This window comes from Simochromis diagramma, unplaced genomic scaffold (assembly GCF_900408965.1).
Source record: "Simochromis diagramma unplaced genomic scaffold, fSimDia1.1 OVJJ01000740.1, whole genome shotgun sequence".
NCBI classification, from domain to species: Eukaryota; Metazoa; Chordata; class Actinopteri; order Cichliformes; family Cichlidae; genus Simochromis; species Simochromis diagramma.
The window spans coordinates 256,435-282,853 of NW_024387541.1; the positions used below are offsets into that span (position 1 = coordinate 256,435).

Genomic DNA, 26,419 nt, shown 5'->3' on the forward strand with positions numbered 1-26,419 from the left:
GCCCACGTGAGGAGGTCTTAACGTGCGATTAAAGCTCCTGGATCCAGGTGCAGGGCTGGAGCCTCGTGCCGCCCTGAGCGCCAGCTTCAAAGCTGCTGCCGCACATGTGCGCTCCTCAGCAGGGGGTGCGCTCCTCAGCAGGGGGTACCCGCAACACCTCCGAAAGTTCTGTCAGGAATACAAACACAAAGTGGCAGGGAGAGGGTGGATGGGTGGGTGGAGATGGGTCTGCCCTGGAGACAAACAGAAGCAGCATAGAGAGTCTGAGATGGGTGGAGTTTACTATCATAGGATGGAGGTAAACAGGTGCATTAAGAGTATTAAGAGGTGCCCCAGTTTCAACAGCAGGGGCGTTTCCAGGAGTTTTTCAGAGCTGTGACCCACCAGTGAGGAGTGGAACCCCACAGAGGCTGTCTGTGCTCGCTTAATGTTTTAAATGCTAAAAAAAAGTCTGACAGCACCCTTTACAACATACATGTAACGTATTCATGATGCTAACTTGTAATAATGTTTCTTTTTTGATGACTTTGATGGTCGTAGTCATAGTTACGATCTTCTATAATGTAACTACAATGTTGCAGATAAATCTGTTGTGTGGTGATTTTGTCACCAGCTGTTGCAAACTCAGATGGGGAAGAAATGCTCCACGGATGGAGCGCCTCCTTCTGTAAACATTCACCATGATCAAGCTTCAGTGAGAGGGGCGTTTCCTGAAACTTTGTTTTAAAGGTCACACAAGGGGGATTACAAACGAGCAAGGAGGGGCTCACAGGAAGTCAGAACATTAACCAAAAAAAAGAAGGTGGTTGGTGTAAAGTGATGGACATAGTTTTTGTTTCTGAACTGAAGCCAGCACACAAGTGCATCAAACCTTCTGATTGGAGAACAGAAAGACTTGTGCTTATTGAACGCTGCTCCTTTACTCAGTAACCTGATTAAGTCTGAATGATTTCACAAGTTTATCGGTTGGTGGTATTCAGCTCAAACTAAGTGAAGCAGGAAGTTCAGAGGGAGTGTGCTCGTTGCACGACGCGTCGTTGGCCTCACGACGTCCCTCTCTCACCACCTCCAACTTCTCAAGGCAGCTTGAGGCTTCATTAACCAATGAGTGACATCACAGTGTCCATCATTTAAGTACAGTCTGTGTACAGAAGACATTTACATTTATTTTGATGCTGAAAAGTCATAATCCTAAAACTTGTAGAATGAAGATATACAGCAGTACTTATTGTACTCAAGACTCATATTTGTGATGTGACGAGATCATAATTTTTGATATCTTAACATTTGCATCGCTTTAATATTGCAGCTGAAGGTGGTTTTAATTACTCTGAGAAGCTTAATACAAACATAAATGGGTGTAACCACGGTGACGCAGCCCATTAGTTTGTTTTTCCTGTGATTTCACACCGTATGTGATGAGCGAGCGGTGGATCTGACTTTGAACAACAGAGTAGCCAAGAGGCGTTTTCCTGTTGACTTCCTTATAACGGGAATGTTTTTGAAACAGCAGAACTGGCGTTCATACTTCAGCGTTAGTTTGAAGAGTGGGCGTGGTCTGCCTAACAGAATTCTGAAGGTTACAAAAAAGCTCAATTAGGAAAATGAACACAGGGGTTTTTGTTTCATTTCGATTTATTTTTTAAGTCTTTAGGACAAAAGAATGAAAAATATGAAAGAAAAACTTTAAATCAAAATCAAAACAATTGAAACATTTCAGCATGAATATTACACAGTTGAGTTCCAGTATCTGATGGATTCCTCACAAAAATGACTCTAGATTTATTTCAGATTTTTCCAGTCAGAAACTTCCTGTTGTTCATTTTGTACTTTAAACTTACACAAACATAAAGACTACACATTAGGGAGAATAATGAAGGTACATTAATGAGGAAAAGGGAACCAAAGATATCAATTACTACAACTTAAGCGTCAAAATGTTCATCTCTTATTTTCATTTTGAACTTGAAACACATTAAAAAACAATTATGGAGAATATTAAAGGCTGATTAGAGGTTTACCAGGATGAAAACAGGAATCATTAGGATGTGTTGTTGTTGCAGCATCAGTCTCTCTACTACAACCTCAGTTTCACGTGTGCATGCTTTCTGTGCAGGCATGCACACACATCAGTGAAGACACCCAGCAGGACAGCAGGAGCTGGTCTGCAGGTGGGCACAAAGCAGCTTCTAGACACAGAAGCTAATGTATGCAGTTTCAATATCGCCCCACACTGATGTGTAGTGAGGCATGAGCCGACTTCATGGCCTGCCTGATCTAACACTGCTCCATGTCAGTGTGCATGAAACTGATGATGAAACTAGACCAACCCAGTGGTTCCCAAATCTTTATTTCTGTCCCAGTTAAACCTCCACCACGAAACAGACCCAGTCTCCAAAGGCTCCAACAGCATAAAGACAGCCTAGAGGTCCCACAGAGACCACGACCCACTAACGCAAACGTCAACCCTTTAAACAGGTGAGACATCGTAAGAGCCAACAACCTTACAGTTGTGATGAAGGGGCAGAGACAGCATACTTTGAAAAACAAGAATATAATTTAAACCAGAATAAAAAGTAGAGGACCTATGATAGAGCCATGTGGAACTCCACAAACACTGTTTAGCCCCGCCCCCTTCTTCCACTGTAGGTTATTTTTACAGGTTTCAGGTTTTTGATACTCTCAATTACCTTGTTGGTTACTGCATTTCTGTACATGTGTTACGCTATAGAACCCAAAAATATATTTATATCAGATTGTAAACATGTTTATTTCTGTAATGTTAGACAAATAAACAAGGGACTGGCTCACTGGAACCTCATGGGACATTATTAAACTGCAGTGCTGCTTAGTTTGGGAACCACTGGATCAGGATCAGGCCAAATAATTTGACCTTTTTTCACATAATTGAGATATTTGGTAGGTAGCAGAGGGGAAAATCACTTTCCCATAAGTTTTGATCAGACGTAGTCAGTCATGCCTGTTACCATGGTCACAAAGTCTTACTTTATGTGACGGAGTGACAAACCACACGTAGCTCATCTCTCACAACAATTTAGTCAGAGTCACACTTAAAGCAGCTATTTTAACGTTTTTCTTCACTGCTTTCAGACTAAAAATCAATCAAAGTTTTCACTGAATGAAAAAGGAGAAACTTCCTTTTGTTCTGAAACATGAGGCAGCGCTGTGTTCAAAGTTCTAACCATCCAACCTAACCTAAAGCCACTGCTGCTATGGTTAACACAAGGTTCGCAAGGGAAGAGTCGCAGCGAGCGTCTGAATGGCGGCAGGAAACAGAAGCTTGCACGCCGCCATCTGCTCAGGCCGACTCCTGCAGGTAGTAGTAGGTGGCGGCAGACAGCAGCGCGCCGCCCAGCGGGACAAGGACAAAGGCGGCACACCTCCTCCACCACCTTGCCGCCTTTGAGCGCTCGTCGTCCACCTCCTCCCTTCTACCCCGCTTCTTGTTCCTCCGCCCTCCTCGCTGCTGCCGCTTCTCGAACGCCTCCAGCTCCTCCTGCACAATAACACAGTTTGAACCGACTCCGACCACATCAATTCAACATCCACCGTCATTAATCACTCGCAGCTATTATTAGCTTTACATGTTGAAATGAACGTTTGAAAGTCTGAACCTTCTCCAGAGCTAAAAGGTGGTGCAGGTGGAACAGCATGAAACTCACCTGAAGCTTCCTCTGCTCCTCCTCCTGAGCCGCTCTTTGCTCCGCCTCCTTCAGCTAAACACACAAACACACGCAGAGTGTCAGTGTTTGTGTGTCCAGGTGTGAACCACTCAGAGTCTGTACAGGTGTGTGTTTATACCTGGCTGACTTTCTTCTGCTGTTCTCTGCAGATGTCGTCACACTCAACAGCAAACTGAGCCGACAGCGAGCACAGCACCTCCTACACACACACACACGCGCGCACACACACGCGCACGCACACACACACGCACACGCACACACACACACACACGCACACACACATGAACAGAGCTAATGTCAGAGTCCTGCAGTGTGGAAATGGTTCTGTTTTATGCCTGGAAAAAAACAACTTATCCATATTTCATACCAGAGAGTAAATGTATTTGTCTCTGCAGGTGTAAACCAAAAACTCACATTAGAAAAAAAAATCTCTCTCGCTTATTTGAACACACTGAAGTCGGATCACATTACATTTGGATTCAGGAGACAGACACTATCTCTACTTTCAATATTAGGCTTAAAACTTTCCTTTGTCCAGATGACCCTGAATCCTCTACAGCTCCACTGTCGACCCCTCAAGCATCCAAATGTGAATGTTTTTACCTTTTTAATGTAGGAAATACTGTTGGAAATATGTTGTCAGTAGATTAGAGGTTGTGACTGTTTCCTAAACTGCTGAGAGTGACAGAGTGAGCCTTAACTGAACTCGCAATACCAGACACGCTCCTCAAAGTTAAATATAGACAACCAAGACATCCATAACACCACCAGTGAAATCGTCTATCCAACCACGAATCTAATGAGTGATCATTTTTTGCTTTTTCTGGGGTAAATTAAACATGAAGGAATCGTTTATAGTATTTCCACTTTAAGTCCCTTTGAAGAAAGTATTGAATGAGACTTTACTGATGCTCTATCATGACTGATGTCATTAGAAGTAGAGATTCAACCCTTCTGATCCTGAGATGTCCACAGTTACATTATCATCAACACTTACACTGCACAGGTATTCCTAATAAAGTGGCCACAGTGCGGCGTGCTACTTTTGGTTTTACCTTCTTGATTCTCTTGCAGGGACACCGGAGCTTCACCTTCTGCTGACACGTCTCCTCACACACACCTGGATGGCACACCTGCTTACAGCGATGGCCACAGCTCAGCTGCACGCACACGCGCACGCACACACACACACACACACACACACGCACACACACACACAGATTAATTGTGGCTGCTGCTGTAGCGAGGCAGAGCAAACTTCAGCTCTGTCCAAGAGAAACATGAAGCAACCGTCGAACAGTGAAATGAAACACTGGCTCCGCCCCCACGGTCGCTTTGATCCTTTCACGGTGGAGGAAACGTCACCACCGTCAGTCTTTAGCTCCGAGCAGCTGGACCGCAGCTTGTATCGGACTCTCAGCAATGTCACATAAACTAAAGGCTGAAACTCAAACAAGTTTTTTTGTGGTTTCTTTTTTGTTTTGAAATGATTGTGAAGAGTTTCAACATCTCCAGAGGAGACGAGCCGACTTCTGAATTTATTTCTTTTAACCCGGCGAAGTCCAAGCCAGCGTCTGACGTCTTTGATGGTTAGCAGCACAGAAAACACTGAAGCTTAAGAACCATCAGCTGGAGTTTGTTTTCATGAAAGCGTCACAGACGCCACCTCTGTGCCAGATGCCTCAAGTGTCACCTGGACATTTGTAATGCTGACAGCAGCAGTCACACAGTGACCAACAGTCTGACATGTGCTGGTAGCAATGCAGTGCACAGGGAGGAGCTCAGATCAGGTGATGAAAGTTGTACAGGATGAAGCTTAGATAATAAAAATGATGAGGATGATAATTCATCTTGCATGCTGGAGTCTTATTGGCCTTTACAGGCTCAAAGATGCCCCTCCCCCACCACACTGGGTGCACAGACAGAGAGGAAACACTCTTCATAGAGTTCCTAGAAGACCTGATGTGAAGGTAAACTCAAATCCTCATGCTTCAACTTCTGTACGATATGAAAAAAAGAAATGTTTTCTTTTTCTTCTGTAATGATTTATGAAAACACACGTCCACTGCTTCAGGACTTCACAGGGTTACACCGATCGACACGCTGAAATAAACACCTGAAGGGTCTTTAAACACTTTATGTTTCTTACTTCACGGGAACATTTTGGGATAAATCATTTTTCAGATCAGCCAACTGAACGGAGAGAAAATCGAACTGAGAGGCTGAAACCTGCAGAAGAAGAGAGTCTAAACACCACAGCGCTGCGGCCGCTCCATGTTTGTTATTCCTGCTGTGTGCGTGTGTGTCTGTGTGTGTGCGTGCGTAAGAGTGCGTCTTGGCTCTTCAGAGCTGAAGTTACAGCTGAATGAAAACAGTGTTCTGACAGAAGGACGCACACGAACCACCGCACTGCTCAAACATTTTACTTCAACTGTGCTTGTGCGTGTTTAAGTCGCAGAATGAAAACACTAAATCACTCCCAGGTGAAAGGAAAGCACGAGAGCGAGACTGTTGGTGTTCAGCTGGCGCCACACGGCTAAAGCGATCAGAGCGATGGCGCTGAGCGGACGGCGTTGTGTTACTTCTGCTGTGTCACTGACGATTATTGACGATTGATAGGAGGAGGGAGAAAAACAGGAGGCGGGAAGAAGAAGAAAAGAGGAAAGGAGCGTAGCAAGAATGGAGAGTTGGGACCTCCAGAGCGGTCACACTTTAATGGCACTCAAGGCTGATAAACTAGTCCCATGATGCACTGGGGCCCTTAGGGAGGACACCACAGATGGAGTGGGGTCGGCGCTCATACCTCTTTGGGACACTGGTTGTTGCAGGAGCTCAGGGCCTCCTTGGTCTGCTCGTCGGCTGCGGTCAGCTTCCTGCAGAGAGAGCGATCGATCGGTCAGCAGTAGCACGTTTGTCTCACTCACACACGTTTTATTAGTGATGAGCTGCTGATCGCCCGGAGCTCACAGCAGCAGATAAGGAGCCTCTGTGTTTATCTCTCGACAGCATCGTCCTGATGCAGTGAACCGACTGTTCAGAACGTCTTGTGAAGCTCGATGTCGCAGTTAAAAACATCCAGCTGGAACAAGCCTGGACTTGCCTCACGGCACGGTTTGGAAACCACAGCTGGAAGTGAGTTGGGCCCTACAGAAAACAACTTCACACTTGTTCTGTTGTTTTGCACCTCAGGGCCACAGAAGACTCGGGAGATGTTCCAGATTAGTCGCCGAGTGTCTGAGTATGTGCCAGACTTTAAAAAGGACTTCAGTTTCCTCTTAAACAAACACGCCTCCACTCATACAGACATTATTTTACACATGAAGGTAGGCAAGAGTGTTTCAATTAAATCTTCTATTGACATATAAGTAAGACCACAGAGTTACAGACCTGTGCAAGTCTTAAACCACCCACACTTTGTTGTCAGGTTTAAAGAAGCAATGAAAGGTCTTAAATAATCAGGCCGCATCTGATCTTAATGAGCTTAGAGAACTGTAGCACTAGAGCACCCTGGGTGTACACCGGGTGTTTCATCTTTCCTCACTGGGTGTTTGCCACCTCTGTCCATTGAATTATTCATTTCTATTAATCCCCGGCTCTCTCCCTCAGCTTGCCTTCGTCCTCACACCTCTCACAGATGCCCCCCTCCCTGAGTCTGGCTCTGCTGGAGGTTTCATCCTGTTAAAGGCAGTTTTTCCTTCCCAGAAATGTTTCTTATTTGTTAAACCACTGATCTGTAAATCATTCCAGTGCTGCGGCTGCGCATAACAGAAAACCTAACAAAGAACCAAATTTAAATGGCGTCTTTGTTCCCTAAAAAAACAAACACACATCACTCGCTCTCATTCCTTTAGTTGAATCTATGAAAAATGCCAAAGATAAAACAGTTTTACGGACATCAAATGGGATTTTTGTACCAACAAGGTGATTCCCAAAGTGCTATTAGCTGAAAGCTTGGCATATCTCAGCATGCTGCACAGTGTGTCCTTAAAGAAGGAAACTGGACACGTGGAGGACAAAAGAAGACGTGGCAGACCTAAAAAGCTATCTGCAGCAGCTGGACGGTGTCTGAGCGCGACACAGGGCCTGTCGCTTCCCCTGATCCAGCTCCACGTTTTAATAAATCACTGTCGCACATTTTCTAAGCAAAACAAAGAACGATGGGTGACTCGAGACTTGCTCTTACTCATCATTGCAGTCTGACAGCTGGCTCCCTCTCCATATAAAACACTGATATTACTTCTCTTTAAACGCATTAACATCGACCATCCTGTTAGTCTCAAGCATTTTTGTTCCTTCTGCTTCAAATTATGCAGCAAGAAGCTCCGCTTTGATTTAAAAAGAGGAAGAGAAGAAAAAGCTTCTGATGAGTCTGCCACCTTTACACAGCAGTCGTGACTTTATCGTGCTTTGTCATTTCAAACGAGGCCGTTCATGTTTCCAGTCATGCCATCACTCTGCCTTTGTTTACATCATGTAGTGAGTGACTGGTTTTGTTTATTCAGGTATGATAAATCATGTGTTTGTACTGACGTGCACTCCACGTAGAGCAGGCTGATCTTGCAGTGGCACCGCTGGCGGATCATCTGGCTGCAGGGGGGGCAGGCGCCTGGGTGACAGGGGCGGGGGCAGGAGTGAGGGCAGCCGGATGGGCGGGGCTTAGAGCAGCCCTCCTCACACACCTCACACTGCAGAGAGATGAGATCAGGTGAAGCAACCAGTTGAATTACTGAGTAACAAACACCAGAACACTTCACAGTTTCTCACAGGTCGCAGAGTTCCACAGGGCTCTGTTACCGATCCTCTACCTTTTAATTACTAAAATATATACATGCTTGCAAAAGCACAAGGTGCCTCATATTTAACAACTGTACTCTATAAATTACCTGTTTAAATTTTAATTGGGCTTACAGATTGTATTATTAAGGCCTGGCTTCTGTAACTGACAGGTGGATGATGACATCAGCTATTTTGAGTCCCTGGACGTGACCTCGGCGCATTGGAGCATTTTTAATGCAATTATCTGACCAATAACATGGCTGCTGTGTTTAACTTTACCAACAGGTGGTTCAAGACGTCTGAGCTCCAGTTTTGGTGAAATTTGAGGATTTATTTGAATATTAGAGCACCAGTTACCAGGTTTCTGTGCGATGGCAGAATCCAATGAATCCAAGCAGCATTACATCCTGTAGTCCAGGTCGTGTTCTCAGTAAAGTACAACATGAGTGTTTAACACGTTAACAACAGAGCAACTAAATCTTGTAATAAATTACATTTCAGTCCTGTTGACCTTCATCGGGGACTTGATTGCAATTCCTTGAATGTGTTAGTGGTAACCCAGACAATGGGACTTACATTTAACTGTAAACATCACCACCGTCAGTCTGCAGCTCCAAGCAGCTCATACCAGACTCAGTGATTTTAACTGTAATGTAAAGGCCTGTTTAACTGCACTCCTTCACCTGCTACACCCGTCGCACAGTCAGGTGATCATAAACGTGTAGTTTGTCACATAAAACAAAACTATAATACATTTCCTGTTGGGATGTCGTACTCTTGGGTCGCTGTGTATAACCAGCTGCTTACGGCCCTGCTTTTTCGTCACCAGTATCCAGTGTCATTTGAAATACAACTACAGCGCTCCACCGACGCTCGCTGGGTCAGTAGTTTCCTGCTTCACAGTCCAGTGGTGCTCAGTGGTGTGTTTGTTGTTTCCACCTTCAGCAGGACTTTTCTTAGATGTGTGCAAAGGATTCTGTTGGTGCCATCATTCATCATTTCATCAGATTTCATTGACAGACATCTAAACAAGGTCCTTACTGGATTGCTGTTAACCAGATGACACTCTCTGCTGCAGGAGTGGTTGCCGCAGGTCAGAGGTCGTCCGCAGGGTCGCTTGCAGGAGAAACGACCCTGACGATGACACGGCACCGGGCTGACCTGCCGAGCACAAACAGAGTTCAGCACAGACCATCATTAGATCTGATGACCTCGTCTGGAGGTGAACGAGCGCCTGTATACGAGTGTGCTGAATACCAAACGACTAAATGAGATGAAACGCAAGAGAGAATTAAAAGAGCGAGAGAGATACAGAGAAGGACAAAGCAGATGAATAGAAGGAGGAAGGAGTGAATGAGGAAGAGGAGGTCAGAAGGACAAACTAATAATGAACGGCGTTTGGAACGAAGGAACATGATGGAAAGGAAAACATTAAGGAGGGGAAAGACGGTGGGAAAGAAGGACAGATAAAAAGAGGAGTGCAGGGAGGAAGTAATAAATCTACAAAGACAGATACGTGGAGCCTTCGTGCTGGAAACGAGTGTCGATGACCAGAGAGGAAGAAGTGCTGAAAGCGTTAAGCCGCATCATCGTCACTACAGTTTAAAGAAACAGAAGAAGAGTGAAGATGGAGGCTGTGACCAGGCTGGCTCTTACCTCGTGTTCTCCAAAGCAGGCCCTGAAAGACAAAAACAAAGACTCACTGCACCGCTCACCTCCACTCACTATTCACACGAGTGTCCTCGTTAGGCTTCAAATGTTTACTGCAACCACTCAAACTCAGCGTTCGCTCGTTTGCAGACGATCAGATACTCAAAGTCTGTGCAGTTTTATGAAATTCTTCCACAATTTGTAGATGCAGTTTATTTCCTCCGATCGGTGACGCTCTGCCTCTATAAGATGCTCTTCTCGTACCCACTCATGTCACTGACCTGCTGCAAAACAACCTGATCATCTCTAACATCTCCCTGCAGCTGATCGTCTCTAACATCTCCCTGCAGCTGATCATCTCTAACATCTCCCTGCAGCTGATCGTCTCTAACATCTCCCTGCAGCTGATCGTCTCTAACATCTCCCTGCAGCTGATCATCTCTAACATCTCCCTGCAGCTGATCATCTCTAACATCTCCCTGCAGCTGATCGTCTCTAACATCTCCCTGCAGCTGATCGTCTCTAACATCTCCCTGCAGCTGATCATCTCTAACATCTCCCTGCAGCTGATCGTCTCTAACATCTCCCTGCAGCTGATCATCTCTAGCATCTCCCTCCAGCTGATCATCTCTAACATCTCCCTGCAGCTGATCATCTCTAACATCTCCCTGCAGCTGATCATCTCTAACATCTCCCTGCAGCTGATCATCTCTAACATCTCCCTGCAGCTGATCATCTCTAACATCTCCCTCCAGCTGATCATCTCTAACATCTCCCTGCAGCTGATCGTCTCTAACATCTCCCTCCAGCTGATCATCTCTAACATCTCCCTGCAGCTGATCGTCTCTAACATCTCCCTGCAGCTGATCATCTCTAACATCTCCCTCCAGCTGATCATCTCTAACATCTCCCTGCAGCTGATCGTCTCTAACATCTCCCTGCAGCTGATCATCTCTAACATCTCCCTCCAGCTGATCATCTCTAACATCTCCCTGCAGCTGATCGTCTCTAACATCTCAGCTGTTCTCTTTTGTTGGGACGACGTGTTGGTGCCAAATTCACAATATTTAGAATATTTTTCATTAGATTTAAAAAATAATAATAATAATGATAATAAGAAAAAGTGTATCTGTTTAAACAAACAACTTGGATATGGTTTTATGATCACAGTATTCTGCTTTTTGTGAGTCCAGACTTCTCGTAAACATTTTTTAGCCGTTTGGGGCTTTTTCCTTTAACTTTGCCTTTTATTTTAACCTTATACGTATCCACCCGTTACAGGCATCCATTCACTTCCATTCATTTGATTTATTTCCATATTTTCCAGTGGACGAAGAGATTGACAGTGACCTTAGAAAAGGTCAGAAGCTGGAGCAGCTGGAGGTCGAGGGATGATGAGAGACGTGATGGAGGAAAACAAAAATAAATAAAATCATTGACTTAATTAAATTGAGTTTGGCTTTTTATATACGTCATCTTATTTTGACTTCGTTACTGTTCAATTAGTATTTTAATGGCTGAATTGTTTTATTTGAATGTGCGCTGAAGTCAGAATGGACTTTACTGCATTTATTTTCTTTTATAATGTTTACAGAACATCACGGGGGGTTGGGTTGAAATGTGCAGAGCTCGGCTGTTGGTTGATTATCTAACGCTTCCTGTTTTTCCGTCAGGCGCAGATGAAGACAAAGTGTTGATGCTGCTTTGTTTGCTGAGTTGCTCCGATGCTGTTCTTTCCACATTTTAATGAACTTTTATCACATCTTTGCACATTATCCATCGACTTCCATGCATCTAATTTACCTCCATATCTACACTTGCCTCGTCAGTTTTACATCACAGTCCATCACTTCTCTCACATAAAGTCCCTTCACTCCCATTCTTCCCATTTACTTCCATATTTTCCAGTTGGTCCACAGCATCACTTAGTTTATCTGATACTTTTTTCACACTGTAAAACCACACATCATCACCCATCAATTTAAAATCACCCACTTTCCAGCTGCCCATGCTTTTACGTTCACTTCAAACTTCATCTATTCCGTCCTTTCTTTTGCGAGCATCCTTGTTATTTGTATATTTCCCAGCTGCCTCAGCTTCTGCTCCGTTCATTAACTGTATTCCGGTTAGCGGCTCACATCCTGTCACTACTGTGAACAAAGATACTAAAGACCATCCGCTCACCATATATTCTCCAAACTCCATTTATTCTACTTAATTTCAAACATGTGTCTGTTTTGTTTTTACCAACTTCACTCACTTTTTTAAACGATCGTTTACTTTGGCTCATTAGGCGCCGACCTCACGTCACCTCGGTCAGTTCGTGTAAACGCTGTGTGATGGTGAAAACAGCTTTTTCACTTCGCTTCTTTCAACTCAATCGACTCCCACCATTCACGGCCGCTTGGTCACATCACGCGATCGCTTTCTGGCACATTTTTAGAAAACGTGACTCTGCGCGACCCCGGTTCATTTGTGTTCGCTTTGCCTCGACATGCCGACGCAGAGCCGCGGACGACCGGCTCCAGCAGAAGTTTGACTCAACATCGTGTGTGTGTGTGTGTGTGTGTGTGTGTGTGTGTGTGTGTGTGTGTGTGTGTGTGTGTGTGTGTGTGTGTGTGTGTAGGGGGGATACAGCGGTTCTCACACACCCACACAGATGGCTGATGTTGGTTGTTGACTGCGTCACTGAGCTGCAGGCAGCTGGCAGGCGGAGTGTTTTTTAATCTCAGGTCTAATGATTCGTGACGGGACCAAAGCACCTCAGTGTGTGTGTGGGTGTGATTTCTGTGTGTGTTTAGGGGTTCTGGGCACCACATGATGAAAACACTTTAATTATTTAAAAGGCCTCCAGCTCCTCGGTTAAGCGTGGTTCGGCGTCTGCAGGGAGCCCGGCGCGTTACATCATGTTTTACATATTCATTGAAATCTAATTTAAGGAAATGTGAAGCACTGTGCGCTCGCCCCGGCACAGAAACACTTTGATTTTCTGGTTCTGCACATGTTCAACGTTCTGAAAAGTAAACCGATCCACGTTTGCTTCTTTGGCGATGCTGATCAGAAACATGTGACCGCGCTTTCTTCACCGCTCTGCAGCAAATGTTTGCCTTTCGTGGACATACGGCTCAATCCTAAAAGGAAAAACACTTTTCTGAGACCAGGTTCACATGTTGGCGGGAAGCACGCACTATGAAGCAGGTTCAACGTATCCAGGACATCCTTCTGTTATCGGGGCTCTTTTACTGTGACATGAAGCTGGTTGTCAATTAGAAACTCCATTTAAAAGAGTTAGCATGTGTGAAATAGAGCGACGTGAATGAAAAGCTGTCGTTAAACAGACTGAAGCACCGGCCAGTAAAGTCCAGCAACCTCCAGCAACCAGTCATTCCAACTTTCATTCACAAAGAGACTGACGTCGGGAATATACGCTTTCCTCGAGCGACCGCTGGTTGTCATGGATGCCTGACAATCTCAGGGATCTTCCAGAAATGGTGATGCTATTTTCCATAGATCTGATTGGTCAGTAGGTGCTGATGTCATACCTGTTAACCTCTTATCTAAAGTACGACCTACACTGGAGCAGGATAGGTGTGAACTCAACAACCACTAATCCTGTTTTGCAGACTGCTCTGTGTTAGAGCTCACGTCTACCTGCTGCTGTGATCAAGAAGAAAGTGTGTGTGTGTGTGTGTGTGTGTGTGTGTGTGTGTGTGTGTGTGTGTGTGTGTGTGTGTGTGTGTGTGTGTGTGTGTGTGTGTGTGTGTGTGTGTGTGTGTCTTACGTCGGTAGGGGGACTTGGCATGGCGGGCAGGGCAGAGCCTTCTTGACAAACGCGGGCTCAGACGGCTGCTCCCACGGTCCGGCTAAGTGAACCTAAACCACATGGAGAAAAAAGTTGTTGGTGCAGCAACACAAACATCCTGTGTTTTCTCTCTGAGAGGAAACAGGACATTTTCTGCTTTATGGAGCTCGTGATGTTGATAAGATGTTTGACAACGGCGCTCGCAGACACACAGAAGTATGCGCTCGAGTCCACGGCATCCAGATCTGAATAAGCATCAGCTTTAAGCACCAAAACTCTGAGAACATCTGCAGATTATTAAAGACGCACTCAGATTTATGAATTATATTTCCTACTAACCATCTAAACCACGATACACGTGCAGTGTCACACAAAGTGAAACTTCCTGCTAAATCTGACTGTATAAGAAACAGGAAATGGAAGTAATAAAGTATTTAGTTACTTTCCAGTAAAGCAGTCGTTGTTTTTATTCGTTTAATTCACTTTATTCACTTTTAAAGCTCTGAAATGATTCTGGTGATTGATTCTATTTAACACAAAGAATCTGGAAAATAAAATAGTCTCAGCGCTTTCAGAGTAAAAGCATCTGAAGCCACAGCTGCTGCCTGCACCTCAGTGTTTGGTGGTTTTGTCAGAGGTCAGCAGGCTGCGCATCATTTTCCTCTCTTATCACACAGCCTGGGATCAGCACAGATCCCAGAGAAACAAGAGGACCTGAGGTGGTCCTTTACCTGCTGGGACTTGACCAGCACCACGTCGTGGCAGGGCTGCGGGCAGGTGTGGCTGCAGCTGGGCAGCGGCAGCAGGCAGGGCTGCTTGCAGGGGGGGCAGGTGCCGGGGTGGCAGCGGTGAGCCTCTCGGGTCGGGTGGTGGCAGGACGGAGGACACCTGAGGACAGCAGATGAAACTTTAGTGAGACCTTTCTGATTCCTGCTTTTCTTCTCTGACAGTAGCCAAAGCCAACAGGAGCAGCTCATTACGGGTCAACGATCGGCCTCGTTACAGCAGAATAAGGGAGTAAAAACAATTAAAACTCAGTTAAAGCATAACCTGCTGTGGCTCTCAGGCACGTTTTAATCAAAGCTCTCAGGAGACGTTGCATAACTGCAGAACTGTTATTTAAGACTGCAGGAAAACACAGGAGTGCTGCGCTTTTAACCTCCTCACTGCAGGTTTGCCCTCAGGATCTAAAGCACAGAGGTGTGTGTGTGTGTGTGTGTGTGTGTGTGTGTGTGTGTGTGCGTGGTTACCTGCAGGCCTCCTTGCAGCGAGGTGGTTTGGTGGTCCTCTCGCGGCCACAGGGGACGACAAGGACCGTCGAGCCGCACGTGCACCGGACCTCCACCGACTCTGGACACGGATAACAGCTGCCTGAGTCAGAGAGGGCGACATTAAAGGGCAAATTCACTCATTTTCAGATAAACCGGGGGGAACGTGATCATCAGTAACAGAGTTTATCATATCCTCCTATTAAAAATCCTCCACTGAGCTGAGCAGACCGCCCACCTGTAAGCCACACAGATATAAGCGAGGCTGCCATATCACGGCATCGGCCCCTCTGGCCGTCACCAGTAGGCGGCAGGTGAAGTGTCTGAGCCGGGGCTCATAGATATATATATCTTCTTCCACTCGATGATTACAGAAAGCATTCCCTCACCCGGTTTTGTCTAATATGTTTAGTAATATTACTACAAACACATTCATGACAAACACGCCTCTGAGTCTTTCCTGTTCAGCAATCAGATAAACTGCTGCTGCTCTGTGAGACGTTGGCAGGTCTGCCTGCACGGCGTCAGTCGACACTCACTGCTGTGAAGACTTCCATTAAAATAACACACCGAATGTTTGGCAACAGACAGGACTGAGTGGGAGACTCGTGTCTCACAGCTTGTGCAGATAAAGCCTGAACAGCAGATGCTTTTCCTTCTAAAGGAGAGACGTCCAAACCAGGAGCTCTGCTTATTTTAGACTGTGGGGCAGGAGGACATCTGTAGTGCCATCGATGGACAAAGTAATGTAGGCTGAACTTAAAGGGGACACTTGGGCTGCAGCTGGTGGTGCTAGTTTTGTTCTGCACTGGAAGCTCGATGTTTGCTCGGGCTGATGTGAAGAGGTTAGAACAGGTTCATGAGCCAATCAGAGGCCGCAGAGTGGAACAAAGACAACCAGCTGCAGTCCGAGACTGAGTTCCTCTGCAGGATGAGAGACTCCACCAACCAGCTGAATCTGGTTACCTGCGTCTTCCTGGGAGAGCCCAGACATCCTGCTGTCAGCACGTGCAGCTGATGGATACAAACACAGGTCAACCAGAGAAACCATCAGCCTGGAACAGACGCTGACCCCTCACTGCCCCTCTGCTCCTCTCTTGACTTTTTCAAGATCTCGACACACATGAAGATCTAAACTTGCAACTCCACCCAAACCACGAGCACCACTCAACCCTTTAGCAGCCAAGAACCTCGGAGGTGCATTCCAGACGGTTTGACGTTGACGTAAACTACCCAAGTGCAGGTCAGAGGTCACTGCTTGATGACCTGTGCCCCTACCAAATGAAGGTCCCGAGAGCACCGAACAAAACCGGCTGTCCTGACATATCCTGGAACCAGGGCAGCGTGGTGGAGTCCTGCAGTCCAGCAAGGAGGCAGCCGATTATGTCGGCCTGTTATTTACTTGTTGCAAAGAAATCAGCAATTAAAATCTCTGCAAACTTTAATCACTGACTGAAGAACACATGTCCTCCCCTAACACCACAAACAGGATCCACATCTGTGGGAAACAACGTTCCCACTGAAGCGATGTTAAAAAGTAAACACAGGGTGGGGTGGTTTTATAGTTTCCATAGTTACACCAGTCACAGTATCAAAGTTTACCTCTGCAGGTCAAAATAAACCGAGCTGATGCCTCAAAGTTTGCAGCCTCCCAGTGAGGGAACACACACACACACACACACACACACACACACACACACACACACACACACACACACACACACACACACACACACACACACACACACACACACACCAGTGGCAGCTGTTATCTGTGTGGCAATGCGTTGGCAGTGCTGCAACCTTCTCCCTGCTCCCTCTTGAAAGGTCAGAGCAGCCAATCAGCACGCAGTCACACCAATAAATTGACTTTAATCTATTCAGCCAATCAAGAGGCGGATGGATGAATAAATTATCCGTTATCGCCCAATCAGGGAACAATAGACGCAGGAAGCTGTCTGTTATTCAGACACAGACACACACAGAGCTGAATGTTTGGGAGGAAGTTGACCTGTTTCCTGCTGATCGTCATTAATTCCCTTTATCAAAGACTCGAGAGTCTGCGTGTTTTCTCCTGTGCTATCAGCTGGAAGAAATGTCAGCACACACACACGCACACACGCACACAGTCTCTTAAATAGGCCAGAACTTCTCGGTTTGACCTCTCACCTTCATCCAGCTGTGAATCCTTCAACACTTCACAGCCTATCTGACAGACAGGAATGTGATGTGACGTGTGTGTTGAGAAGTTTCAGGTCCGTCCACGTCTGCTCAGAGACTCAAACTTTCTTTACTGCTGGCCCCTAAACGTGTTTGTCTCTGCTGTGACGTTTAACACAGGCAGTCTGACTGCTGGAGCCCCCGGTGGACGCGAGAGGAGCTGCAGCTGTTATCACCTATGAACCTGAGCCTGTTACCAAACGAATGATCATCACTGATCCATTCATTCCAACTGATTTGAATCCTGCTGTGATTCTGCACGTAATCTAAATGTAATCAGATTACTTACCTTGGTGACAGACTGAGGGACACTTGTGGTTCCGACAGCCCAGGGTTCGGCCGCAGCTTTGGTCGCAGGGGGGACAGTTACCGGGGCAACACTGAAACACAAAGCATCGTGGGAAACAGGTTTATCTCTGAGGCACTTCTTCTTCTACTTCTTTAATACAGGCGACCGCAGCTCGTCCTGCTCTGCTGTTTGGCGCCAAAATCATCAAACATGTGCGACACACGTCATCGCGCCGTGTTATTTCACACAGCTACGAGTAACTCTGTTCACACAGGACTAGCAGAGGTGGAGGGCGGATGCAGGCTCGTCTGGGTTTTGCACCCTAAAGGTCATCTCACGAGAGAAAGCGCCGGCCCCCGCCACCCTGCAGCCTCCGTCAGGTGATAAGGAGCTTTTATTATGGAAATGGAACTTCCTGTGATTTAATGTATCAAAGGTCGTATGAGCTCCGCCCCCAAATGTTCCAGATTAATAACAGTTATATTAATCAGCCGACTACTTTGTACTTGCCGTCTACACTCTGTTAGTCATGAAGCGTGTGGACTCAGTGTTTATTTGATCAGGTTAACGTCACGGCCGCTCCTCTGCAGGGAGCTGGGACTTTTGAGCTCTGCACATTGAAGAAGCTGCAGGTTTCTGACTCCCTCGGTGAGCTCAGATGTAACTGGGACTCCCACGTAGCTGGACTGGAGTTTGGCACAATCCATTTTTCCAGCTTTAAAATCCTGTAAATGTCACGTCTCCACTGAGAAAGATTTTCACGCTGACGTTATAAACGCTCTGCTGGGTCAGACGGAGTAGAGGGGTCTCAGGTGGCAGACACCAGCTGCTGCTAACCATCTTCCACAGCTTCATAAACATCTCTTACTTCTACGAACACGCTGTTGAACTACACAAAGAGCGACTGTGGGCTTTCAGAGCGGGGCTCACTGCTGAGAAGCAAACAGATGAAGTAGATTTATGAGATAAAACGAGGAGTTTGATGGGAAAATGAAAGCTAACGAGACCGTTTTATAAAAGAGCAGGTGCAATAACTGCAGCTGTTTGGGCTTCATTAAGTATTTAAATGCTGTTGGTGCCAAACAACAGGCTGAGCCACAGGATGAGACAGCGAACATTAAAATGACTGAAAGCGCCCATTTACATCTGAGCAGGTGGAAACGTCCCCGTTGGCCCCACGGGTCTGATAGCGGGCGGATTATTAAACCTCATCATGTCACATGTCAGACGTGGCGTCAGACAACCTTTTCCTATCAGATTAAACTGATCCGATGCCATCAGGGTGACATTTACGCCACAAAAACGAGACACCGTTGCCGTCACGATCAAAGCGAGACACCGGGACGAAAGCGTGGGGTTCCCTCTGCGAGTGAGTCCTTCATTCACTGCTCAGACGTTTCATCAATCCTGCGTTGAGCTCGCCTTCGCTCTCCGAGACCTTTAATCCACCAGAGAAGAGGAAGGCGGAGGTATGAAGGGTCTTATGTGTGTCATTATGCAACCAGCCTCCCCGCAGCTGATGGAAAATCATTTATTTAACACCGAGAAGATAAAAACTCCGGAGGCTCCAGATGTTTCACTGCAGGAACCATCAGAGGATTTGGTGGAACATTAATGTGATCACACTCAGAGTGGAACAAATCTGAGACACTACACACTGAGTGGGCGATCCACACACACACACACACGTCCTCTGGGTCCAACTGTTCCTGCCTGCTGCATCACCTCCTCACCGTTTCTATTCTGATTCCCACCTGTGCAGACTCAGTTTGTACCCTAGAGGCCATGTGTGGGAGTTTCACTGGTGACGTGATGATTTCTTTGTGCAGCTCTGCTTGTTTTGTGGTATAAATCAAGTGTACCTGCTTTCTTTATAGCCGTGCTGTTTCACTGCTTCATAAAAACTCAAATTCGCTGAGTTCAGTTGATCTGGAGCCAAGATGAAAGCTCCAAGGCTCAGCTTCCCACATACGGATTAAATCCAGGACCGCAAACCTTAAAGAAAGTTTTATTTTATCCTGGGAGTCGATCTAGTCGTGTGTGGGAACCTGCTGAAGGGTTTCTGTAGGTGAACCAGGAGGATTACTAACAGTGTGCAGTGGCTGCAGCTCTCTGTCTCCCTCTGCTGGTTACTGTGCCGCTCTGCTCACCTTCATTTGAATGGTTTCATCCACATTAATGACTAAAACAATCCTGATTATCTTTTTTTTTTTCAATAATCTAGAAGCCCAGACTTCACAAATGTGATGCTAACCAGTGAGAGCTGAAACAGGTGAAGCATCTCCTGCAGCCAGGTGTGAGTTCGTGCAGACTGATAGTTTCTAATGAGAACGTGGACTGACCTTCCTCCTGCACTGGTGTCTCTGACAGTTCCTGGTTTTGGGACACTTGGAGTCACACAGGTATTCTTTATGACACGGCATCTGCTTCCTGTATCGCCCACACCTGCACTCCTTCTCCACCTCCTGCAGAGACACAGAGCGGGGCTCAGCGTGTGTGTGTCTGTGCGTGTGTGTGTGATCAGTGTGTGTGTGTGTGTGTCTGTGCACATGTGTGTGTGTGTGATCAGTGTGTGTGAGATCGGTGCGTGTGTGTGTCTGTGCACATGTGTGTGTGTGTGTGTGCACATGTGTGTGTGTGTGTCTGTGTGTGTGTGTGACAGTGAGAGACCTGTCTGCAGGTTTCGCAGCTCCCTCGGTGACACCTCATTGAACAGGTGTGCTTCAAACATGCCAGACGGCGATCGCACGTGTCGCCGCATGGCTGCACTTCCTCTGTACACGGCAGAGACGACTCTACACACACACACGCACACACACACACACACACACGCACACACACACACACACTTAGAAAACAGTAGCATGGAGTGAAAACCTGTGTGTGTTTGCGTGAGCACTCACTGGTCTTTCCGCATGGACACGTCCTGCTGATGGAGCGAGGACATGGAGGACAGTCGCCATCACAGCACACCTCCTCACAGGTGTGGTTCCCACAGGAGAGCGGAGCGCCGCACACCTGCGACAGACAGACAGGTGAGTGAGAGGAGGCGGGGCTTCCTGCTCTCAGAATAAAACTAAACACATCAGACGAACCACACGGGCCGTTTCCACAGCTTTAATGACTCATGTTACACTTTCTGACCCAGCGAGCAAAGACCACACAGAACATCTCGTCTAGAACATCTGGAACATCTGCAGATTCTGGCAATAAACAATCACAAATCCAGCTGTGCGCTGCTGCTGACACACTGCAAACACACCTGCTGGCAGGTCCAGCGGGGGCTGGCGCAGGGCCTCTCTGCCTTCTCTCTGCCGCACACACACTTCTGAATGCTGACTCTGGGACAGGGCGCACACTCTGACACACACAGGAGAGGGGGGGGCTTTCAGGCGGGCATTTTGGACAGCTCACTCGGTACTGTGTTGAGTCACAGTGAAGCTTCACACATGACTGTGTGTGTGTGTGTGTGTGAGAGACTGTGTGTGTGTACCTGTGTGACACGGCTGTGAACAGGTGTGCTGTTTGCAGAGCAACAACTTTCCACACGGCTGCTGACACGACCAGGCCTGCAGAGAGAACACACAGTGAGCATGTCACCAACACCCACAGCACGCTGTAAACCTGCAGACGGCGAGGCTCACCTTGTTGCTACAGCGACGGGGGAGGGGCTGTGCTTTGCCACACAGACAAGACACCGACACCATCTTTGGACATGGAGGGCAGGGGCCTGAAACACACAGCTTTAAGAACATTTCCACGCTCCCAGCTCAGAGCAGTTTGTGTGATGTGTTTACTGAGGATGCAAAACTGTAAACCTGCTCGTCCTCTGGGGACGAAGCCCAGTTTTTAAGGATTACCAGGATAACTCCATTTATCCTGGAAATCCTTAAAATTTTAAGGATTTTAAACATTTTAAAATCCTTAAAAACTGGGCTTTAATGTCCTCGGGGCTTTGTCCCCAGAGGACATTTATTTATGCATTTATTCTGTGTGTGTGTGTGTGTGTGTGTGTGTGTGTGTGTGTGTGTGTGTGTGTGTGTGTGTGTGTGTGTGTGTGTGTGTGTGTGTGTGTGGTTACCGGGGTGACAGAGCAGCAGGCAGGTGTGTCCACAGGCAGGTTTGAGCTCCTTCTGACAGATGGAGCCGCACGAGTGAGGAACCAGCCACGGATCAGCTGGAGGATCCTGAAGCTTCCCACAGTAACACGTGTACCTGAACACACCACAAAAAAGCTTTTAAACTCTGAAGTTTACAGCCAGCATTTATTTTTTTAATTCAGCGCCTTCAACACACCGACCTGTACCATGTGATGTGTTTAAAACTTTCCACAGTCCGATTAGTGATTATTTACTGAGATAAAAGATTAAAGACAGAAAATCCTCAGCTGGGAAGAACCCAGTCAGCAGAGACACAAAGAGACACAGGTGAGACATGCTTAAACTTTTAAAGTCACTGTAACTAAACTGAAAACCTAAATTCAAAAGACAATAAAATGAATCCATGACAAATAATTACAAAAAAAAAAACTATATGTAATATAAATTAAGCATTTCTAACAGTAAATACTGAGATTGAAGCACAAACAGCATGAAACTACAGTAAGTGTGGAGTGTGGCTCCCCCTGCTGGAGAGCAGCAGCAGCACAGCCGCGTTGTGTGAAGCTGGTCAGCGTTCACGTGAGATACAACAAAGTGATGCACATTTGCTCTTTCTCTCCAACCTATGGGGCGATAAATACTGCAGCAGGTGGCAAGTTACAGACACTTCACTCGTCAGAGCTCACGTCCAAATAACCTCCCACAACTGGAGCTCAGACTCCTAAATGGCCCGTTGTTATAATTAACAACACATTACAAAAAGCTCCAAAAGGCACCAACAGCACGAACAACAGCAGCCACCTGTCAGTCAAAGAGGCCACGCCCCCAACAACAACAACTTCCAGCCTTAATATAGTTTAAGTCTGTGTTCATATTCTTGGAGCCTGTTAGGAGTCGGTGGGGCAAGCTCTCACTAATACTTTCAATAAAACAACATTTCACATTTATATTTAACACATTTGAGTCAAAATATCAAATATCTGTACTTTAGCCATATTTGCTTCAGCCTGTGGGGATGAAACATGAACTCAAGCACTCACTCTCCACAGGCTCACATGTTACAATATCCAACTTTACAGCCAGGAAAGCTGTTCATACCACCTTTATAACAGCTGTACAGGGGAAACAACCAGCAGAAGCTTCACAGAGTGTTCGTGGAGTTCCACAGGGCTCTATTATTGGTCCTCTACTTTTTTAAAAACTCACCTCTTTAAATTGTATTAAGGCTTAAAGTTTGCATTATTATTGGTGTGCCTTCTTTTAATGACACAGGCAGCTATAGCTGTTAAGTAATTGGAGTCCATGATTTGAACCTCTGCACTGTGTTTGTGCTGTTTTAATGCAATTATCTGACCACATTATCGCTTAATGTTTGTTTTTAATGCTACTTGATTATGTTACTGTTAAAGTGAATTTGCAGAGTGGATTTAGCACTGAGCGTGGCCTGTGGTAACTCTAAAGGGCGGGTCGATAAAACTGGGCACACAGGATAAAGAAATCAAACGTACCTGTTGGGGGTGGCACTGGGTGGATACTCTGCACGGCACTTTGGACTGAGGGGAGACAATCAGACGCATTAACTGATGATTATTTCCTTACAACCGACCAATCTCAAAGTGAGATTTTTTATTAACTAACAAATGAAACATTAGAAAACACGACTCCATTATACAGACAAGTTTAGCTAGTAAACAGAAACCACAAAGAGGAAAACCCCAACTATTTCCAACAATCAATTTTAAACACAAATGTAACACAGAACTTTTCTCTGGTTAGACAGCTTTATCAGTGTGATTTTATCAGCTTATCAGTAATTAGGTCCATTTAAAATGATGTAATTGTACTGAAGATTCACCCTCATGCCAAATATTATTTAACCCTCGCCCATGTTTATGGATTTATCACGTTGGGCTATAGTCGTAGTGAGACTCTAATGTGTGAAGGGCTTTTGTTCCTCACCAGGGCCACGGGTGCTGCTTCTGACCAAAGTCTTCATCGGTGACTGAGGAGACGAGGAAGACCGAGTCTTTGGCCCACTTCTGGATACAGGGCAGGTGGAAGAGGGAGAAACAGCTGGAGCAGCTCCACACCTGGACGCACACAGCCAGATATCAGAGTTCAGTCTAAAGTGGTCTCCCTCTCTGGGCCTTTTAATATTTATAAGACTTTAAAACAAACTGTGTAAAGAGCACATCACATTGCAACCAGCCAATCACAGAACTTCACAGGTTTGTAGAAATACTGGAAAAAGTCACTACAGCTGAGACTCATGGGTAATGTAGTATTATCTACTAGTAGTGGTTGACTAGAGAAGGAAATAAGTGATGAAAGCAAACAGTCTCCAGGGTCAAAAATAGTTCACTAACTTTTACACAGAGGATGTCTGAGAAATTATCAAAGAAACATCTTGAAGTGACCAAAATGACCCCAGACACCTCTCCAAGATATTTACTTTTTCCAACTACTTACTTAAACCTTTTGCATAAATACAATCAAGAAGTAAAAACTAAAGAGAAAAAGACAAGATGGAACAATTCTTTTTAAAAAGCACAAAAACCTGAGAACCGCATGATTACAATGCTTCTGACTTTCTGTGAGATCTGCTTCTATGAATGTGACAAAGAAAAGGAGAAAATCTGCCTCAAGCTGTCGTTAAATGTTCTTCAGAAACCAGAGAGGTGACGTCAGATCAGTGAAGCTGAATCAACACACAGCAGGAGATCAAAGTGTGCACGTGTCTCACCGCCTGTGTCCTCTTCACCGAGGCGATGCAGATCAGACAGGTGAGCGCTCCGGACTGAAACAGGTCGCTGACGTACTGACCGGTCCTCTGCAGGCCAGTGGCATCCCCGCCTACACACACACACACACACAGTTTAACCAGTTGATCTTCACAGTGGTGTTGCCACGGCAATGCCTGGCTGCTCACCTGTCTGGTCGGTGTAGGTGGTGAAGGCGGACGCCAGGATCTTCCCTCTCTTTCCTTCCTTGTGGTCTCCATCATCGATGCTGTTGTCGTCTTCATCAGAGGAGGAGGAGCTGAAGTGGCTCTCGACCAATCGCTGAGCAGCAGCCTGGTTGGATTTCCTGATCTCCTCAAACTTGGATTGGACAGCCAAACCTGAGGACCACAGGGAAGAATTAATAAACTCACACCAGCCACACAGCCGATAGGGGGAAGTGGTTCATGGAGCGTTTAATCACCATGCGGAGGTTCAGGCGCAGAGCCCGTCTTCGTCCTGACTCCTCTTCCCGTAGCAGTGCCTGGCCTCTCTCTCTCCTTCTGCAGGGGTCGTGACCTTTCAACCTGAGCCTCCTGACTCCGGCCTCGCCCGCGGCCCTGCTGTCGCCAGGCGGGCTCCATGGCAACTGCCTCTTGCCTCTACAGAGAGCAACATATGTGAGAAATGATTGAAAGAAGGATTCACACACACAAGTTTGCTCTGCGCAAGTTTACCCACAATGCACCTTCTGAGATTTTCTCAGTACTACAACAACTCAGCCTCCACCAGGATTTACTCTGAGGGTGCAAATACTGGATGGCTTCATCAAATCCTCAAAAGTTATTTTTTGGACACAAACAATGAGCTGGGGCTGAGGTGAGAACTTTTCACTGATCTGCCTGACTTTGTATGGATGCAGCAGCACAAGAGTTTCCTCTGTACCATCAAACACACACCAATACTCCAAGTGAATGCATTTTATCAAGGATACATCAACAAGCTTGGAAAACGAGTAGAAAATCCAATGAAAACACTGCAGCAGTAAAAACAGAAGTTCTGAGAGGTCTCTGGTGTAGACATAGAATGAGAGCATTGATATATGTACAATTTTAAACTATTACAGTACTTTTGGCCTTGCATGCATTTAACCAGTTATCACCTCCCTCAGGAACTTTAAGTGTTCAGCTTTGAGCCCGACGTCTGCAGATGTTGCCAACTCATTCATGTTTATCTGTCTCTGCAGCAGCAGCGTGCCTTTGTTAGTGGATTTAATGCTGCAGAGGTGAATTAGCAGATTTTTGGCTGGACCCTGGTTTGCGCATTAGGGCACGTTTCCACGCAGCAGAGGGGTTTTATACGTGATTCAGAGCTGCCTCAGCCTCACCGGAGGCTCTGCGCAGCCTCAGCTTGCTCTCCTCAGGTGCTCACAGCTGCCTGACACCTTTACCTGACACCTGGCTGGGTCTTTAGCGGTTACCTGACTACCCCAGCTGTCCCGCTGAGTCACAGCGACACGAAGCCGGACTGTGTCTCTCTCCGCCCGTGCACCTGACCGCTGCACCTGAGCACGTACACAGCAACACGTTTACACCGCGCATGCTCACGTTAAAGGCCAAATTCACTTCAAAAGTGCTGCTAGCCGGCTAGCTGCAGCAACCCAACTGCCATTCAAACTCCAAGAAAAACCAGGCGGAAACAAGCGTCACTTCCGGTAAACAACATTCACCAAACTCGAATTATCCACAGAAGCTTCCGGAATGTTAATATTTAACTCCAAAGACAATCAGAAAACCTCATTTAATGAGCAGTTATGAGCTAAACACACCTCAACACTCAGCACAGTGGAGCCAGGTGCCTGATTGTCATGCGTAGTGCAACGCGGTGCAT

General features: G+C 46.3%; 1 protein-coding gene across 4 annotated transcripts; it reads right to left on the bottom strand.

The window, feature by feature from the left end:
* Positions 1 to 1,617: 1,617 nt before the first annotated feature.
* On the bottom strand, positions 1,618 to 26,419 carry nfxl1 (nuclear transcription factor, X-box binding-like 1). Of its 4 annotated transcripts, none has more exons than XM_040021609.1 (25): positions 26,358 to 26,419; positions 25,014 to 25,191; positions 24,739 to 24,930; positions 24,553 to 24,662; positions 23,769 to 23,899; positions 23,318 to 23,362; positions 21,791 to 21,924; positions 21,354 to 21,439; positions 21,203 to 21,278; positions 20,972 to 21,069; positions 20,613 to 20,727; positions 20,380 to 20,504; positions 20,052 to 20,174; positions 17,710 to 17,800; positions 15,183 to 15,303; positions 14,664 to 14,820; positions 13,912 to 14,003; positions 10,137 to 10,158; positions 9,522 to 9,641; positions 8,235 to 8,389; positions 6,508 to 6,577; positions 4,760 to 4,864; positions 3,823 to 3,903; positions 3,684 to 3,737; positions 1,618 to 3,517 (listed from the first exon to the last, which is right to left on the bottom strand). In XM_040021609.1, the coding sequence occupies exons 2-25, from the start codon at positions 25,171 to 25,173 to the stop codon at positions 3,320 to 3,322; spliced, it is 2,661 nt and encodes an 886-aa protein (XP_039877543.1). In that variant the 5' UTR covers positions 25,174 to 25,191; positions 26,358 to 26,419; the 3' UTR covers positions 1,618 to 3,319. The 4 variants fall into 4 exon arrangements, with proteins under 4 accessions (XP_039877543.1, XP_039877545.1, XP_039877542.1 ...); XM_040021611.1 differs by lacking the exon at positions 26,358 to 26,419 and adding an exon at positions 26,010 to 26,351; XM_040021608.1 differs by lacking the exon at positions 26,358 to 26,419 and adding an exon at positions 25,692 to 26,351.

What these genes read in the sequence shown, in the direction of transcription:
- nfxl1 (XM_040021608.1), bottom strand. Translation starts at nt 25,757, where the DNA reads ATGAATGAGTTGGCAACATCTGCAGACGTCGGGCTCAAAGCTGAACAC. An exon ending in CCCGCTGGACCTGCCAGCAG is followed by an intron (nt 20,728 to 20,971) that starts GTGTGTTTGCAG and finishes TGTCTGTCGCAG; the next exon opens with GTGTGCGGCGCTCCGCTCTC. An exon ending in TCCCTCAGTCTGTCACCAAG is followed by an intron (nt 15,304 to 17,709) that starts GTAAGTAATCTG and finishes TCTCTGACTCAG; the next exon opens with GCAGCTGTTATCCGTGTCCA.